Source organism: Urocitellus parryii, chromosome 5 (genome assembly GCF_045843805.1).
Source record: "Urocitellus parryii isolate mUroPar1 chromosome 5, mUroPar1.hap1, whole genome shotgun sequence".
NCBI lineage: Eukaryota > Metazoa > Chordata > Mammalia > Rodentia > Sciuridae > Urocitellus > Urocitellus parryii.
In genome coordinates, this window is record NC_135535.1 from 38,833,417 (window position 1) to 38,854,168 (window position 20,752).

Below are 20,752 nucleotides of genomic sequence, written 5' to 3' on the forward strand. Positions count from 1 at the left end.
TATGTCAAATGGACATTTTTGTGTGTATGCATGCATTTATATTTTTTATGTTCTTCAAAAATAGGACCCAAAATACCAAAATCTTAATATCCTAAGGCAGTTATTATTATCTTGGAGATCACTGAGTTATCATTACATATACACAAATAGTTTAAAAAATCTACTACAAAAGCATATTCATAAATACTGTGTTTCTGGAATTTTATATTTGTTTTCTACTTAACATACTAAAACATTTTAGATACATTAATGTCTCATGGCTACCTACTCTTTCATTTTCATAGTATAGGTAACCGTATTCTTATTGCTGAACACTATAAAATTGAGTAAGTATCAATGAATGTAAATACCTGTCGTAGTTTAGATAAGGTAGCCAGAGGCTCAACTCATTGGTACTTCTGTTTATAAGAACTATTTATAATGTGAAATTTCACATCTCTAGACTGAAATTTTTGATGTTATCAAGCAACCCTCATTAAAATAAAAAAATTCTATATTTCTTAAACTTGCTACCTTTTTTACAATGTACTCCCTGGTAGGAAAGTCACTGTGATATGACTTTTGTTTTTATTACATTCATCTAACCTTCCACTGAGAGTGCACTGCCTCTGGGCACTTGCCCAAGGAAGTTAGCCAGAGGCTGATATATAGAAACCCACTCTGCTAGATTAGCTCCCCAATATATCATTGTACACCATAGTTTCAGAAATCAGTTTCCGATATTTTTCACTGTCAAAAATGGATTACTTTGGAAGAGACTAAAACCCCAAGCACTGTTATCATTGTTTGTCAAAGTAATTGGAGAGGGTATGTCTTACTGTGATAGGTCTTATGAAAATGCAGGCAGAGATTAGGAATGAAAAACAAAGAGAACCTGCACGTAAATCTTGATTGAGATTGATGCTACAGCTCTTTCTCCTAGGGCTTTGCTTTCAAAATACCTTCTTTGATGAATCACAGGGCTGCTAGATCCCACAAGAGATCACCTTGTCTACTCACTTACCTTGAAGTGGGACTAAAAATGCATGCCCCAATTCTTACTTTTAAAAGCCCTCCAGAGAGTTAGGTACTTTTGGATACCTGTTTCAGCAATTGACACTTTCAGGAGGGTCTTCTTGGGTTCAGTTTTTCTTACCACATTTGTATGCCTTTCTTTTTATTTGGACTAAAGTGTCTTCAGAAAGTCATTCCACTCTGCCTAAAATGGATGTTTGACCCCTACTTAATGGATGATTATCACTAAGTTCTCTCATTTCAAGAACAAGATTCTGGTTCATCTATTTTTATGAGTCCAAATCAAATTGGAAACTATCATAGATGACACAGCCGAGATTGGAAGAAGTAGACAGTTTGGTTCAGAAACACAGGACTGGGTCCCTAGGGCTTCAGGAGCGCCTGAAAGTGTCATGCCGATGTGACGATATCACCAATACTGATACTCCAACAAAGATAATGGAAATCTTAAATTTATCATTTTTAATATGATCTGAAATTTGGGGGACAAATGTAAACTAAGAAAAGTTGAAATATATGGAACTTGAGAAACAGACTTTAAAGTAAGAAATTGAAGATTTTTTGATAGAAAGGATGAAACAGAAGCTGTTGCACTTCCCATTTGGGCCCAGAGGACTCCTCAATTTTCATAGCCTCAGAACATGTTTGAATAATTTATGTCTTAAATTGAAATCTTTGGGAGATTTTAACTTACTATTTACAAAGTCTTTTTGTTTAGGGATGCCAGAAGTTGCATTTAGGAAGGACCATCTCTGTTTTTATTTCTGAGGTCAAGTGCATGTGATTTCTTTTGAAAGGAGGCATGCTGAAACATTTTCTTAGGGAGTATTGGGCGGGCTAGTATACTGAGAGTGGGAGGGATGGGGGAAGATCACCACAGCAGGGTCATGAGAGAAGCAGTGGACATCACCCTTCCTGTCAGGCCCCTGGCTCCTGCTACCCTCCTCTCCCCTAGGCACTCACCAATGACCTGGTGAGCAGCTGTGTGCTCACTTAGAGGAAATCACGCAATGTCTCAGGCTTCATCTTCCTGTAGAAATGACACATGATGAACCAGTTTCTGCTCTCACTTACTTAAGTTTTAGCCTAGGGCACTGAATTTCTTATGTGCTGAACATGAGGATTTGAAAGAAGGTTTGATCCTTGTGATTGTGTATTAGGTTTTTCTACAAATACATCCCCTGGTGACTTGTACAACACATCCTGGTAAATACTTATTTCAGACTCAAACCAAAGGCCCCAAACGGCAGATCTGGCCTAAATCAGTCTTGTTAAAATTCAGCTATGTCCCATGCCTGTTCTATCCTTGGTTCAGTTCTGCTGTATGGAGAGCAGCAGTCACTGGGTAAACACTTTCCTTTCCTGCATCACACTAAGAAGAGAGAATTCAAACTGGAAACATGTTATTTAAACAGGCATCTTTTTGATCCTGATTAATTCTTCAGGAAAACTCTTAATCTATTTACTAAAGGAGAAAAGGCCACCACATTTTTACATTGTATTTCTTTGATAGGCTAATAATCACCAGGCTATCTTAGGTTTACTTGAACATTTCCTGAATTCCCAAATCTAGGAATTTGATGAAGTTCCTGCTCTAGAGGAATTTAGAAGTAGGAAAATTAGTAATAAATGTGAACTCTGAAATTAGGTGAACTTTAGATTTAAATATGGCCATGGTTTTGCATGATTTCAGACTAGTTTTTTTTTTGTTTTTTTTTTTTTTTTTTTTAGCTTGTATGAGTGTTTCCTCATTTGCAATTTTGGCTAAGTAATATCTATAATGGGGTTTGTGAGATTTCATAGAGCTAAAGTATGTATTTCAGATTTAAGTTAAATTTATTAAATTGTTTTTACTCCTAAGTGAACTGATCAGTAATTGGAATCACAAAATTTGGAAAGCTTTGAAGAGGGAACAGCCAGCAGGTAGAGGAGGCTGGGTTTGGGGAATGTGGTACTGGTGACAACCAAGTCCTTTAGACATCCCTTGATAAGAGTTGCTGATATAGAAAACAGGGTCTAGCTCCAACTGATGCAAAACCTTGAAAGCTGTAATTGAAAATAACAACAACCACTCCTCATTTAGGAAATGCTGCTAAAATTCAGACCTGACATAAAAAGTATTTAAAAATTAGCTAAGTTATATGTGAAACTGGCCAAATGAATTCTACAAATATTACATGAAAACATCAAGGCAGTGATGGTAATTTATTCTTCAAACTATTAAATATTTGGTTTTGAAGAAAGGATAGATTGGGAACCAAATGACATGCATTTAGCAATCATCTGGGTCTTGTGGGATGTAATGCATACTTTTTCTCTCTGTCTCATTAGAGGAAGGATTTTGAAAAAGGAACCTTAAGACACTGGTCAGTACCATATTTCAAATTATAGCACTTTAGAGGGGAACTACTCATTTTTTGGCAACTTTATTGCTCATTATTTTCATAATGACCAAGAATTTGACAATTCTTCTGAGCTTGATGTCTTGTCTTTGCTAGACAATGTTAATAAGGAGCTTCTATTGCATTATGAAACACGGGCTTAGTAAACTTTAAGATTACAAAATATTTTGATTTGTAAAAAAATATATTCAAATATATCTAATTAAATGCTATTTGCAGAATGTTAAATGACTCATTTATCTTTTTTGGGGGGGTCTGGGGATTGAACTCAGGGGCACTCAACCACAGAGCCACATCCCCAGCCCTATTTTATGTTTTTATTTAGAGACAGGGTCTCACCGAGTTTCTTAGCAACTCACCATTGCTGAGGCTGGCTTTTAATTTGAGATCCTCCTACCTCAGCCTCCCAAGCCTCTGGGATTTCAGGCATGTGCCACCATGCCCGGCTGGTTCATTGACCTTTGATGTTTTGGGTATTATTTCAAGGTAGGATGTTCTATATTGTGTTCATCATCATGGCTGGTATGAGAAAATGTGATGAAAGAGATAGGTGCGATTTTTTTTCTCTTTCCTGAGATTTGTAATCTAGTAATAAACCAGGGGATGGAATAAACCAGAAGATGAGGACTAGAGGGACTTGAAAGAGGAAACATCTGAATCCTACCTATGTGGGATTCACACAGATCTGTCATGCAAAGATGACCCAGGAGGCTGGGGAGCAGCTAAGGGACCCGGGGACAAGAGTGGTGTGAAGGTGGGCTGTTGCTGTTCTCCCTTTGCATGGTGTGGTAGTGGCCTTGTAGTGGGGAGAATGGCAATGAGGAAAACAAGCCATCAGGCATAAGCAGAGTGTATATTTGCAGACTAAGACATCATACCTAGCACAGGCCCTGTAACCCCTTTCTCAGTGGCAACTGAGCATGATGGACAAGTGCCTTTGGAGTCGGACCAAAGTCTGAATCTCAGCTCTCCCTCTTCGAGTTTCATGACTGATAGAATTCCAAATTTTCTGAGTTTCAGTGTCTGTAAGTTGGGGACAATAAGGATGCCTACCCCATAGTGTTGTGATGAGGATTACATGAACAAAGCCACTCTGTGATTTTTATACAGCCACTCAGAAAATTTAAGTTCCTTGAAACCAGATATAATGCAAATTTACATTTTTCAGGTAACAGACCTTTGGAAGCATTGTTTACTAAAAAGAAACATTTTTGTTTTTTTTTAAACCACAATTAGGCAATCCTACCAGGACACTTAGGTCCACAGTCTTTATGCCACTTTCAAATATGGACTCAATGTAAATAAAGCATCAGCATGACATTGCTTGGAAAGTTAAAGAGAAGCAAGTATCTCTCCACTCCTCCTCTTGGATTCTAGGTTAAACATCAATATTGATTTTATACCAGGAAGGCACTTCAAAGGCTGCTTTCTGCCCGCCCTATTTGTGACTTAAGCTATCCACAAATATGTTTTAAAATCAAAACATAAAACTCCAGACTTTTTACCCATTTTAATATTCTAATCTCACTCTATTTTTGTTTTTTGACACTGAGACACAATTAAGAATAGATTATTCCTGACATTCTGCTGGTTTCTGAAAGACATTTTTTTCTCCTCCTGTCTTTACATACTGGCAGAAAGTGAAAATACCAAGAAGCACCTTGTCAGAATATTGATTTACTCATGTAGAAATAACAGCTTAAACTAAAGAGCAGCTTGTTAATTATTGGTAAACAGCAGTCTCCAGCCACATTCCATAGTGTTTGCAATTTAATGAATGAGAAGTCTGTGATTAGAGGTATTTTCAAATTTTGCTTTCTGGTCTCTGCTAGAATTGTACCTGGGGTCTTCCCTTCACTCACTAATACCCCTGTTTTATCTGGGTCCTCAAATTTGTTTTTGCATATGTACATATGTGCATATGGGGCCCTTCCATTTAAAGAGCACTGATGTGGAAAGTGCTTTCGGAAAGGATGTTGAAAGCAGGCTAGAATGGAAGGAATTCCACCTGTGCATGGCAAGTGGTAAGTAGGTGACTTGGCCTGGGCTGGTTTTTCTGATCTCTGACATCTCCACTGCCCATGCTCCACTGTGTTTTCTAAGTCAGGAGTCTGTCAGCTCCTGAAGTCCAGGAGCAAGACACCCCAGAGAGGACCCTGCTATACAATTTTGGTTCTCAATCTTTCTGTGGTCTGCCTCAGGAGGAAAAGAACTGCATATAATTAGTGTTTTGGGGGACGTTTAAAGTGGAGCAAAACGTGAGAAGAGATAAGAGAGGAGAGATGGCTATCAGGGAGATAGGTGAGAGTCATAAATTATTTTGAATGAATTGAGTTGGGGAGAATTCTTCTATCAGCTCTACCAGAAAAGCTTAGGTGCCACTCAACTTTGCTCTCAGGCATTTGAAATCTGGAGAGGGTGGAGAGGAGTAATAATAAAGATACCCAGACTGTCACTGGCTCTACAGGGAGATGTCCCTGCCCACCATACAACAGAGAAAGTGAAGAGCTGCCCCAAATATCTAATTGTTTGTTTTAGGAATTCATTTCATATTTGAAGTGTGTTTGAAAAATAATTTTTAAATTTCAAACACATATTTATATAATATATTCTATATTTCTCTACAGCATTTTACATATGAGGAAAAGAAGCTCAGAGAATTTATGGAATTTGGAGTCATAGTTCATACCATACTTATTTGATTTGTGCCACACAGTCTCCTAAGAGTTAAGTATTGTGATATATAAGATGATTTTTTTTAACCTTTGGAGACAATAAAACAGGTAAGGAGGGCATCTTTTTTTGTTTTAGAGCATCATGTGGCTGGCTAGGTACCTAATATAGAGACTAAGAGTGTATGTAATAAGGTGCTAAGTGTATGGTCCAGTATAGACAATACACTGTCAAGATCAAGGTCAAGGTGATGCTCAGCATCATCAGGGAGGCTGGTGAGAAGAAGACATGATAGAATTCCACTAAGTAAATATCACAATACATCCCTACATAGATGATTACCTGGTGTCCTGATCATTTTAGGTTTAGAGAAGCATTATACATACACCTGCCCATGATCCAAAAATTCTTGTAGAAATGAAAACATGTCCTCCCATTTTTACCCTGTATACATATTGCAGATTCACATCGGTTCCACATCCACTTTTTTTACATACTGCCATAATAGTGTCTGATTGAATCAAATGTATGAAATATGATATGTCAAGAGCTTTGTAATGTTTTGAACAACTAATAATACAAAAAAGAAAAAAAAAAGAAAGGAAAACATGTCTACAAGAAGCTGTACAAGTACATTTAAAACAACCCCACCCATAAAAATTCTAACCTGGAAACAATTTAGTTGTACATCAACAGGAGAATGGCTAAACAAATTTTGATACATGCATCTGATAGAATATGACTCAACAAAAAGGAGTGAAAAACTATTGTATGCAACTATATGAAGGAGCTCAAAGTCATCCCATTGAGTAAAGGAAGCTAGACAGAATAGTGTGATTCCACTTAAATGTCATTTGAGAAGAAGCAAGCTAATTTGTGGTGATGAAATTGAAACAGGTTTTCTCTAGGTGCTTGGACTAGGGATTGACTGGAGAGAGCCATGAGAAACTTTTTTGATAGTAAATAGTGTTCTATAACTTGAGTGGAGTAGTGGCTACATTGGTGTATACAATTGTCAAGACTCAATGTGGTTAATGTCAGGGCACTTTATTATATGTCAATTTTTTTCTCAATTTACAACTTTTATTGTTAGACAAAGGTCCATAAAATAGCAATTAAGTGACTTGGGAAATATTTGAGAAGACAAAGGATGAAGACAGGCTGAAAAAAGGATGACTTCTAATATTTAGAACAATTCTTCTACATTGGAAGAATGAAGCCTAGAACTTTTTACCCTAAAGAAGACTGGGGTAGTAGAAAATGGCTTTGGGACCACAAAAACCTGGTGCTTTGAGTCTGGAGTTCTCACTGACTAACCTTATGATCTAACCCTGGGTTTATCATCTGCAAAAGGAGAGTCTTAGTATGACCTTGTATCAGGAGCCTTGGAATAAAGAAAGCATCCTAATTGAAATAGAGACTAGAATATTTCAGGGAAAATTTCTAAACTTTTGAAACAGTATCAGGAAGGACATTCCCAACCTACCTAATAACTTTTTCAAATGGGCCCTTGACAATATGGAACATCATGCTTCCATGTTTGGAGTTTTAATGCCTGAAACCCTTTAAAAAATAGCTTTATTGAAATATAATTTACATATCATAAAATTTACCTGCTTAAAGTATACAATTCAGTAGATTTTCGTATATTCACATGGTTGTACAATAATTACCACTAATTTCAGAATATTTTCGTCACTTGAGAAAGAAGTCCCTTATCAACTATCTATTGTTCTCCATCTCCCTGCCTTGCTACCTTCCTCTTGTAGCCTTACAAAACCAATGATAAACCTTTTGTCTGTGGATGTGCTTATTCTGGTGAATCAATGTGTGGCATGTATCATCACTTCATTCCTTTTTATGGCTGAATAATCTTGTGGGGTGATAACCTATTTTCTTTACCTACTCATTTGCTGATGGACATTTGGTTTGCTTCTATTTTGGTCTATTATGAAACATGCTGCTATGAACATTCATGCATCATTTTGGTAGGTATGTACATCCATTTATCTTAGGTATATATGTAGATGTGGAATTGCTTGGTTACATGGTGACTCTATTTAACATTTTGAGGAAAGATAAGACCATTTCCCAATGTGGCTACATCATTTTACATTTCTACTGTCAATGGATGGGGTTTTAGTTTCTCTATACTCTCACCAACACCTATGATCACCCATGTTTTTGATTTTTATCAGAGCCTAAAAGCTTGAGTTCCTGTGTGTGGTGTTAAAGCTTAGAGGAGCTCACTGGGAAATACCATGTTAGTACCATCTTCCACTCACATCCACTGAGCCTGGCCTTGGGTTGGCCTTTGTGACTACTTTTCACACCCAAAGACTTGCACATGAGATCAGGCATGGACGTACCCCCTTTTACTACAGTGTCTGACAATATTCTGAACCCTTGGGCTTGTCTAAGTCTACTCATAAAAGGAAGGATGTAGGTACAATGGCCACAGCACTACTTTTTTAGCTGGCCAGAAAATAACAGCTCTGATTAGTGTTTGCAATCACAAAAACAACCAATATTTACTGAGTTTATCTGGTGCCAAGAATTGTTTTAAGTACTTTGTATAAATTCTCTAATTTAGAATGTAATTCAGCTCAAGGAGAGGAGTAATTTTTTTTTAAAATGCTTTCATTAGTGTATTATAGTTATACATAATAATTGGGTTCATTTTGACATAATCATACATGCATGGAATTAAATTTGCTCCATTTCAGTTTCTTGTGTCTCTTCGTCCTCTCTCCACCGCCCTCCCCCATTCTCCTTCCTCTATTCTACTGGTCTTCCATTTATTTATTTATTTATTTATTAATTATCAGTGCTTTTAATTACATGCACATAGCGAAATTTTGTCAAATTCATTCTGCATTCTCTCCCTTTTCAGGTTCCCTCTCCTTCCCCCTCAATCTCCTTCTACTTTGCTGATTTTCCCTCTTAACTTCCTTTTCCCTCCATTATTTTGCTGTAGAAAACATTTGGCCCTTGATTTTCAATTCTGCTTTATTTTACTTAGCATGCTGTTCTCCATCATTTATTGGCAAATGCCACAATTTCATTCTTCTTTATGGCTGAGTACAACCTCATGGTGTATATATATCATATTTTCTTAATCTTTTGAGATGGGTAATATTAACCCATTTTTTAATATTTATTTTTAGCTTTAGGTGGACACAATATCTTTATTTTATCTTTATGTGGTGCTGAGGATCAATCCCAGTGCCTCACGCATGCTAGGCGAGCGCACCACCACTTGAGCCATATCCCTAGCCCCAATATTAACCCATTTTATGGAAGGATTAAGTCACAAACCCAACAATACCCCATTAGCAAATGGAATCATGGTCAGAATTACATAGGTTGAGTACAGACACAGAGGTTTAAGCTATTCTTCCTTTCTGCTCACCATTAATTTGTAATTGACTAAATTTAATGCATTTATTTTATTCACCATGATTACCCAGAAATCAGCATAATCCCTGGCCTATAAAAGGGGCTTAATAAATATATGTTGAATAAACAAAAGGATGACTGCATAAAATTAATTTGCAGTATTTCAGAGCTCTTGTGGATAACTGGAAAGAATTTAGTCATGTGTAAAGTAAGTTTGAGTGTGTGTATGTGCTTTGTCTCTCTCCCTTTAATTATTTAAGCTCTTGTTTGTCATCAAGTCCTCATCCTCCTCCTTTATTCTGAATTACAACTGGCACCACTCAATAACTGACATTTCCTCTAATTGTGGAGTAACAGATTGTAATGGATTAAAGATTTCACAATACAAACATTTGGCCCGCTCAAAAATAGGTGGGAGTGAGACAGAAGGTAAAAACATTTAATTTGAAGACTCACAAACAAGATAATAAAAAACCTGTTCTAAAACATATGATGAGTTTATCAGAAAAAAATTACATTTTAAAAGGTTGGATGTGTGGAAGATGGTACAAGACATTCTCCTGTATTGCTTCCTACTCAGAATCCTCCACACTGTCTCAATAATATGGAAAGTCAGATGTAGAAGCGATTGCTCTTGTTTGTATCACTTTTCTTGTTCTTTCATTTTCTATTTGTTCCCATTTCAACTCCCACTCCTCATTTTCTTCTCTGCCAGCCTACATACATGAAACCCAGGCTTCCAAGCCGTTCTGCTCTGCTTTATTTAAAATTCAACTGATAACTCTCTCTCCTTTTATTCTTTGGATTAAAAAGAAAAACTAACACCTACACTGGTTTCTATTTAAAAAATTAGATTTCCTTGGCACTACATGTATTAAAACTTAAATCTCCCAATGAGAATTTCCTGCATGGTAACCCATTTGAGACACCATGGAAATGATGCTAAGCTCAGAACATTTCAGTCAGAGTCAGAATATAGTCCTTAAAAGAAGATCCACCTACCTCTTCACTTTTTCATATTAATTAAAACAGTTTCACCCAATTTAATCATCATCTATGCTTGACCCTAAGCAGTTTCTGACCATTTCAATGGAATTTATCATTTAAAGATAAAGACAAGTCACTATTAAATAGGACAGACAAAAGAATGTATTGAACACTGGGAGAGTTTATTTAGAGATGGGGCTGGAATTTGAAAGTATTTTGGGCTTTTGTATAAGCAGTAAGACTGAAATAGTTGGGTATCCTTCACAGACGATTTTCTTGAACGTGATGTGACTTATGGTATGTGTTTGTAAGAGAAAATTCTCATTTCATTTTAATTTGTTCAGTTGATTTACTTGAAAATATTTGAGCACTTTGTGTGTTGTAGGCGTAGGGCTACTGAGGACAAAAAGGAACACCAAGTAGATAATCTCCTTGCACTTACTGAGTGTTGATCAACTCTGGCAATATGGCATTGTGGAGAGAAAAAAGGATTTGGGAGTCAGACAGACCTGGGTCTAAATCCTTGTCATGTTGTTTATCTTGTGGGTGGCACCAGGCAATTGTGTTATATAACATGCAAAATGATCTAATATGAAGAGTGACTCTATATGGTTGCTGCAAGAACTCTACAAGATGACAAGTGTAGAGCACTTAGAATGGTGGGCCTGGCTTTCATGTTCCAACTCTGGTCCTCGGGAAGAACCAAGATTTATAATATTTTCTCTGTTCTAAGTTGAGATTTATCAGTCTGCTATTTAAGGAAAAAATTGTCATTAGATTACTGCATTCAGTCTTATTTCACTAGATGAAAATTCAAACTCTTGCAATTATTATTAACATACTTTACAAAGGGAGTTTGGAAATATTTCTCACAGTACAAAAAATACTCTCTCCATTCATTTATTCAAAAATATTTTGCACCCCTAGTGTGTGCTTGCTTCTGTAATCAAACTTGGTTTTGCAGTGGAGAACAACATTTATGGCTGCCATCTGGAAGGAGCTTACAGTCCGATGGGGGAAGACATACCATGAAAAAGTTAAAAAAAAAAAAAAAAAAGCAAACCTTCCTGACATGCCATGGATGTGTTTGTTGCATTTCTCAAGTATTATAGACTGTGAGTGACATGGAAGGAAGGAAGGTTCTTATTGGTATCATGCTTAAAGTTAGAACAATTAACCTTTTATAACTATTTCCAATCAGAATATTGATTTGTTGGGTGGAGATTCCCTGAGAGCATGAGTTGCCTTCTAACTATAGGAACGGCATCAGTTGCTTCAAGATCCTTGGGTGTAAAGATACCGACACCATAAGAAATAATAGCTTTAACCCATTCCAAAGAAGTATCAAGTAACTGACCACTGGAAACTAAAAAACTTCTGCCTTTTGATTGAATATGTATTCTCCAAATGCTTCTCTGTGAAGTAAATGTTTTTCTAATTAGGCTTAAAAATGTGAAATTTTCTTGCAAAATTGATTTTTCCATTAAGGCACTAAAGTAGTTTCTCTTCTGCTTGGGTACTAATTAAATTATGTCCCAACTTGTTTTAATTCAGCAATCAATTTTTTTTTCCATTTGCACTGGATTACAGAATCTCATTTAAAAATCACAGTTTAATGAATTCCACACAAAGCAGAGGTGATAGACTTATTCTCTAAATGGAAACAAAACAGTACTGGTCAAGACTTGAGAGCTTGCAGCCTATCAGGGCAGAATACTGAAAAAAAAAAAAAAAAGCCAAAACCCCAAAAGCAAACAAAAAGGCTCAGTCCTCTGGTGGTGTCTATGTCTTGTGCTGTTTTTAGATAAGAGACAGCAGTGCAAAAGGCATGGGGATGTGAGGGGGAAAAAAAAGGAACAAAGTGCTAAAATAAAAAGGATCTAAATTCTTTGAGGATGTACTTGATGCTGGGTCCAGAACTGAGACAATTTCTAAGGTAGTCATAAATTTATAAAAAGAGAAAAATTGAGTCATGACAATATTTAAAATAAGCAAAAAATTAAGGATGGATTATTCTAAAGAATAATAATTCAGGTTTAACAATTCTAGATAATAATTTAATGATTCTAAATAATAATAATTCAGATTTAACCTGTGAGTGTATGAATAATTATTTTTTGAATGATTTAAAATATCTCCAAAAGTCAACATAGCTTAAGAACATACATATTGAAAATATTTTGGAAATGAAGGAATATGCTGATTATATAGGATGATTTTGAGGTCTTATACTGAGAAAGAAAAAATTGATACAACAAATAGTTTTCTATGTAAAACTCAGGATTCACATTTCTGTCTAAAAAAAAAAACCAAAACCCCAAAAAACAACAACAAAAAAACCCAAAAGAGAATAATTGAGCTGTCCATGGTCAAATTCCACCTTCATCTATTAGAAGGTGGGGAAGTCACAAGAGGGAGTAGTCAATCATGTAACATCAAAACAAAAAAACAAAACAAAAAAAAAGCAAGTAAATGTAAGCCAGTAAGATGGCTTTCATTGTGTTAATTTAAGACACATTAACAAGCCAATTGGAAGCTTCACCTGCATGGAAAATCTAACAGCAGGAGCTATGCTTATTGAGGTTTCTTCTCTATCTCCTCCTTTTTAAAACGTGCTCAGTCAAGTCCAAATGTGATCCTTACACTGTCCATGCTCTATCCTATTCCTTTCTAAACAACTTGCACATTAACGGATCACTGAAATAACATATAATTCTTTAACTTAAACAATTGCTTCATCAACTCATGGCTTTTATAGTTCTCATCTTCCTGGCAACCAAATTTTACCCTGTTTAAATCCAAGACTATCTGAACAGCCTACTGTGGTTAATAGTGCTGTTTCCAGATTCCAAAATTGTTCCTTGAGTTCTTTTTTTCTCACTTTCTTTGTATCCTTTCAACTCATGATGACATTAAAAATAACAGTTAATGCTGTTAGATGAAAGGCATTGTGGAGAGAAAAATTTTAGAAAAACTAAAATTGTGAACAAAATTGCTCATGTAAAATGGAAAAACAATTTCTTTAAAATCATGAGAGCTAAGCCTTCAATTTATTCATTCAATTATAATTTTATATGGTTAATGGACAGTAGCATGAAAAGATGGAGTACATATCAGTGAGAATAAGTAATTCTTCAGATATGAAATGTATTTGGAATCCTATTTCTTTTGTAAGGAGAAAGTACTGTTCTGGGTCTGGTCATCCAGGAATACTTTGCAAGCTAGATATCTGTTGTGTGAGGTCTCCTGTATCATGACAAAGGGCAACAGCCCCTCAACTGAAAACCAAAAATCACTATTCTGGAGAAGATAGCAAAGAAGAATGTTTCTAGAGTTTAAAAATGTAATAGTAGAGTTACTATTTTTTATTGAAAACTTCAAGAGTCATTCAATAAGTGCAACAGTGCTGAGGAAAGAATAAAGAAACAGACACAGATAGAAGGAAAAGAATAGAACAATTAGGGAAATGAAAACACAAAAAGGAGAAAGAGAACACAAAAAACATGGCAGGTCACAGAAAGAGAATAGGAAATCTCTCTTTTATTGAACGATATACAGACTCAGTACTAGGTATTCCAGATTCCTCCTGATTTAATCTATACATAAGATCAAGGACAGATGATGGTAGTTTACTTAATTTTTTTTTTTAGATTTTGATGGACCTTTATTTTATTCATTTATTTATATGTAGTGCTGAGAATCGAACCCAGTGCCTCACATATGCTAGGCAAGCACTCTGCCACTGAACCACAGCCCTAGCTCCAATAGGATACTTTCTAGATTAAAAATCCTGAATTTTAGAGTGCTTAAGTGGCTTGTCCCAGAGATACTAAATAGATCAGTTAGGACCAAACCCCAGAAGTGTTTGATCTTAAGGACAGATCTTGCCCAGAAATCTGTGTAGATGAAAATAAGCAAGATAGAGATTGAAGTTAAGATGATGAGTCAACCCCAAATTTCATGAAAACATAGTGTCTATTATTTGTCCCTTAAAAATAAAACCACTTAGCACAGATTCAGGAAGATAGTAATGCATAATAAGAATTTTCACCAAGAACATGTATATATCCTAATCTGTATCTATATCTATCTGTATCATCTATATCTATACACATATATTTGGTATTAGGGATTGAACTCAGGAGTGCTTTACCACTGAGCTAGATCCTCAGTCCTCTTTAATTTTTTTAAAAATTTTTGAGACAGGGTCCCTCTAAGTTGCTGAGGGGCTGGCCTTGAACTTGAGATCCTTCTGCCTCAACCTTCCAAATAGCTGGGATTACAGGTGCGTGACTCTATGCTCAGCTAGAATAATTTGGATGACAAAGTCTTAGGGAAAGAAGACAAAGAGAGAAATAAGGGGGCAAATAAGATGGGGAGAACAAAAATAATATTGTTTGGGGGTGTCTACCTAACCTTTCAGATTCTAGAGTCAAACCTGTCAAATTCTGTCCCATACTTAAAGGATTTTTGAAAGAGGAGAATTGCTCGCTGATCTATATACCCTTAACTCAGGCAAAAATATTTTTCACCTTTTCAAAAACCCACTGGGTTTGATCTTGAAATCCCATATCACTGGTAATAAGAGTAACTATATACCCTTAAGAGTAACTATATATCCTGGACATAGCCTTGTGAAGTCCACATGGTCATATGCTGATAATTAATCAATGAACCAACCACAACCACTTAACTAAAAACCAATCAGCTAATAAATATTTATTATGGTCCCACTTTATCTCCAACTCAAGGAATTCACAGTCAAACCTTTCAATAAAATATGAAAGTTCAATGAAACATATTACTATTTTGTTAAATATTTAGAAACATCATGTTCAAAGGATTGAATATTTCTTTTTATACAGATGTTAAGCTTAATGTCAATATTACCTAACTCATATGGAAGAACTACATAAGTAGTATTTTTCCTATGTTATTTTTGAGGGATGAAAAGTAGGGCCAAGTCTATTTCAATATTTAGGATGTCAATTTTGACTAACCTACTGGGAAATATGTATGTATGTATCTCTTTCTAAAAGAGAGCAAAGTTTTCTTTTGATTACTCAAGTTACTCAAGCAATTTTGCTTCCTTTTTTTATAACCAAATAATAATTTTAGAGCACAAACAAAATCCAATTTCAGCATAGCAATCAATAAGCCTATTCTGAGACCTTACCTCACGAAAGTGGCGTCAAGTTAGCAGCTTGAGATGGCTCAGAGAAAACCTCAGGCTGAGAAGTTTCCCAGGTAAAGGGCTTGATTGAGTTTTTTCTCTGAAGGTTTGGGCAACTCTGATTTCTCTGATAGCCCCAATGTGACTATATCTTACCAAATTTTAGGGAGATATGTATGTCCTAAATGATAGGCTTTTTGCATTATAGTCAATTGTCAGGACTCCGGGAAGTGGCTGGAAAGGAGTTGGTTTAGGGCTTTGGAGAAGCTGAGAGTTGTTTGCTGTTCTGGTGGTGGTTTGCTGAGACATCCACACAGAAAAAATGCTAGTGCCAGGCAGGAGGTGCATAATCAAATGGAATTGATTATTATGGCGCTTCAATGTACTAAGGATATTGAACTTCCCTTTTTAAATCACAGAAAAATACTGGTCTCAACTATTAAAGCTGGGGAAAAAACAATGTGAAGACTACTATAAAAATGTGAGTCATTTAAAAAATGGATTTAATATTGGCCTTTGTGAATTATATTTGATGTTTCACCCATCAGGCTCTGATATCTTTGGGAGAAACAATGAACTGTCTGTAATATACAGAAATAATCAAGGAAAAAGTGCCATTTTATTTCTTTATAGCTATATAACCTACATAGAAAACCAGAAAAATCATTGTGGAAAAATACAAAGAATAACAAGATGATTTTTCTCTGTCCCTTTAAAGAAGTGTGTGTGTGTGTGTGTGTGTGTGTGTGTGTGTTTGTCCAGAGGAGTTGGTTTTAGATCCAGTGCATGAATTTCTCCCTTTTCTTTTGAACAACACACAGAAGACCTGTATACTTTTAACCAGGTTATACAACCCCTTGACCCTGTTTTGCCAGCTGTCAACATCTAGAAGCCCACATCACCTTTGGTCAAAAGCATCTTACAGTAGGTTATTGTATGAGCAGCAAATGAAGCTATAGCTTGTCACATCAGAAATGCTAATGATTTTCTTACCTCTTCCTTCTCAGCACTTTGCAGATCACGCCATTCTTCAGTTACGTGACCGAAATCCACTGTGTTCATGGGGACTTTGAATTCTCCAATGATGTCATGCTTGGAGAAACGATCAAAATCATACACAGCCATCACCAGAGTTTTGCCGCCTAGTTCCGAGTAAGGGACCTACACAGAAAGAAATGAGGATAAATATCTGCTCACAAAAAATACTTAAAATCTGCTACTACTTTATGGCATTAATTTAATAGTTATGTTGGACAAACAGACCAGGGAGATAATTTCTTTTTTTTTTTTTTAAATTGAGTTTTTTAACTAACTGAAGTTGAATCTACCTGAGGAAAAAACTGGAACTTGCCATAGATTTTTCAACTTATTTTAAAGGTCTAAAGCTATTAGTATTATTAATAATGGGTCCAAAGATTAATAAAAGAATAAATAAGCCCCAGGCACAGTGGTGCATGCCCGGATTCCCAGTGACTCAGGAGGCTGAGGCAGGAGGATCATGAGTTCAAAGTCAGCCTCAGCAACTTAGTGAGACCCTATCTCAAAATAAAAAAGGGTTTGGGGATGTGGCTTAGTGGTAAAGTGCCCCTGGGTTCAATCCTCAGTACAAAAAAAAAAAAAGAATAAATAAGCCAATTACATTTGACTATTGTATTCATTTCTCTTGCAGTATGTATGTATATGTGTATATGTGTGTGTGTGTGTGTGTGTGTGTGTGTGTGCATTTATTTATTTATTTATTTATTTTTGGTGCTGAGGTTGGAACCCAGGGCTTGGTGCATGTGAGGGAAGCACACTACCAACTGACTATATCCCCAGTCCTCTCCTACATTATATTTTTTTGTCATTGTTGTAAGTTATATCAGCAGGATCTAACTTATTCGGAAGTCGAAAATGTGTTTCAAAAGTTCCATTAACTCTTTCAAGCCATTTGAATACTGCAGCTTAATGGAGCAGCGACATACTAAAAGGCATGCTAGGAGCCAAAAAAAAAATTTAAATGAAATTCATAAGGTGCCTCACCTACTCTCTAAAATAATTTACTGATTGACATGCACTGACTAGAAAATTGATGTTTTGAATATCAGAGATTCAATATAATATGGATCTTGAAGTTCACTCATAGGTATGACACTCTTTAGGATGAATAGTGGCAAAAGGCCAAGAACTGATGAATTCTCCAGCTGTTCAAATATATCTGGGACAGATGCTCTGGGTTGGGAAGTTTATTAGTGACATTTTTAATATTCAGGGAAAAGCAGTGCAATTCAAGTGAGATACACTTCAGTAACTGGGTAGAAATGTCTAATTAAGAAATTGTTTAGACTTGTATTAAAGGTTTGATCAATTTTCATACACTTCATATTTTATCAGTGTAAATGGTTGTCGTATGCTCCAGCAAACATTTCTCAATTAACTCTGTACATTAAGAAGGGAAGGAGAGGAAAGAATACTTGACCATAAATGTACAAGTAATCTTGGTTTACCAGGAGTACTTTCTGTCATTTATTTATCATGTTTGGAATCTGATTATATTATTAAAACACTGTGATTAAAAATTAGGCATAATGCTTTTCAATTTTTGAAGGAATCTAAAATAAACTCAAAGAGCCATATTTTTAAGGAAAAAATAAATTTTAGAATAATTATAGATAAACCTTTGAAATTGTCATTGTATATCTAAAACCTTTCTATAATTTTGATGATGATACTAAAACAGCAATGATCAAAAACCTGGGTTTGGGGTCAGAGAGACCTGGGCTTCCCAACTTTCTGTCTGAAGGACTTGGGGCAAATGAATAGACTTCAGCTTCTTCATCTATCAAAATGAGAAAATAATAGTATCTATTTCTTGGGGCCATTTTAAGGATGAATGAATATATGTGTACCACCTAGCATACAGTAGACACTTAAATGGTTGTTACTGATTAATACTTCCTTCAGGTGGGAGTTTGTTTTGGAAGAAAAAAAAATAACATTAGTTTGGGGCAAGTTGAGTTCATGTTCAGTAGATTTTGACTCAATTCTAGAGCCAACTTTCTAACTTCTTATGTCTCCCTTCCTATATCATATTGCCCTTGTCATTTCAAGAAATGTAGTCTACAAATGTCTACTGGAAAACTTAGCTGGTTCTCTTTTACATTGGCATATATACTAAATGTATCAAAATATACTTTGAATCTCTTTATGGCTTGCTCAACCTTGCCAAAATGTAATAAAATAGAATTTATAAAAGTTTATAGACAATTAAAATGTTCATTATACTTTTTGGAGTCATAGATATTACTAATAAAATTGTATTATTCTGTTTTTTTTGGGGTACCAGAGATTGAACTAAGGGGCACTCAATCACTGAGCCACATCCCCAGACCATTTTCATATTTTATTAGAGACAGAGTCTCACTGAATTGCTTAGAGGCTTGCCGTTTCTGAGGCTGGCTTTGAACTCGAATCCTCCTGCCTCAGTCTCCCGAGTTGCTGGGATTACAGGTGTGTGCCACCATACCTGACTTGTATTATTCTTACTATGAACAATTACAAAATTATTTTAAAAGAAATAATATATAGGAAAGTCAAAGGAAAGCCTTACAATATTATTTCAAATAATTTAAGATTCTGCTTACTAAATTCTATTTAGAAAGAGCCAACCTAAATAAAATGAATATATAGACAAATAAAATGCTTTTGATGACTACTTGCAGTATTTCAAGAATTCATTTTATGTTTTGTGGTGTGTTGACCACCATGATTAGCTCTTCATAGGTTGATAATTTTCAGATTTTTTTTACTGCTACTTTAACTCTCTAGATACAGAAAAAATGATGGATTTTAAATAACATCGATCACAGTAAAACTTTTGTCTTAAACCTCAAAAATTTTAGGGTGAATGGAAAGACACTGCTCCTTCACAATATTGTAAACACATTTTGAGAAAATGGCTCATGCCCTCAACTCCATCAAGTTATGTCAGACCAGAATGTCTGCTAACAGAGGCACAGCAGCCACTACTAAGCCTGACTGATGGACGGGGTGATTTTGCGTCAGCTTGCTGGTATATTCACAAGCATTTCATTTTTCAGAGATGTATTGTTCTAAGTAATGCATTTTAAAAAAAATTCACACATCCACCAAAAGAATTGTTTTTGTGAATGACCTCAAGCAAAGAGCTACAAAGATCCCTGGAGCCTGCAGGGCTGGTTTTCTGGATGAATTATTTGATCAAAATCTCTCTTGGTTATTGTTTGTCAACTGAGGTATCTTAAGAAGATGAAGAATATCAGAAGAGCCTAGAGTAGTGGAAAAAATACGAGAAATGCCTAAAACAATGTGTTCATATTCTTTTCATTGATAAGAAGAATGGGTCTAGAGTTTTCAAGTTGCCCCTGTACATTAAGGGCTTTCAACAAGAGTCATATCTATTTGTACTATTTAAGCATGGAACATAGCTTCCTTTGTTCTGATTGCAACAGGGTTTACCTATTTTTAGGAACTTGGAATTCAGGGAAATAATGATTTCTTTCTTTTGCCTTTATTCTGGGTGTGTGTGTGTGTTTGAGCCTATTAGCACATTTGAAGTTGACCTCACTTTTCAGATGTGACCATGACATCATAGTCATGTTATCAGTCTATATTCCATTCTGAAAAGTGATGGGCAACTTCTACCTTGACCACACTTAAGCATAATATAGACCAAAGAGAAAAATTGAAAATATTCTGAATACAATCATTTTAAGTCCTTGAATATGTGATCATATGTATGTCTGTTTCAGGATAAAACCAGTATTAAAACAACAAAGGAAAAGTTATAAGTACATAAGAAAAAATACCTTGAAAGTAAATTGCTCATTGAAGACAGGATTAAGGGTTTTTCGGTGGACTTTTGTCTCAAATTTCTTCTTTTTATCCGGCAGCAGAAACACTTTCACGTAAGGGTCAGATGTGCCTCCCATGTCTAAGGCGGGCAGTTCGGCAGCCTGGATGATCCCTACCAGCAGCTGAAATGAATGACAGGAAGCAACAAGCACAAAAGTTGGTGACACTTTGGAAAAGATTGATTTGTTCACAGTGATGCATATTATGATTTCTCCCCATTCCTCTTTGCTTT

The 20,752-nt window shown here is 35.7% G+C and overlaps 1 protein-coding gene across 1 annotated transcript in view; it reads right to left on the minus strand.

Moving 5' to 3' along the window:
* Syt1 (synaptotagmin 1) overlaps positions 1 to 20,752 on the minus strand; it is a 352,023-nt gene that overhangs the window by 124,830 nt on the left and 206,441 nt on the right. Inside the window, exons 5-6 of the mRNA XM_026396991.2 lie at positions 20,475 to 20,642; positions 16,642 to 16,809 (exon numbers count right to left, since the gene is read on the minus strand). Of these exons, the coding sequence (XP_026252776.1) occupies positions 16,642 to 16,809; positions 20,475 to 20,642 (336 nt within the window). The remainder of the gene's footprint in view (positions 1 to 16,641; positions 16,810 to 20,474; positions 20,643 to 20,752) is intronic.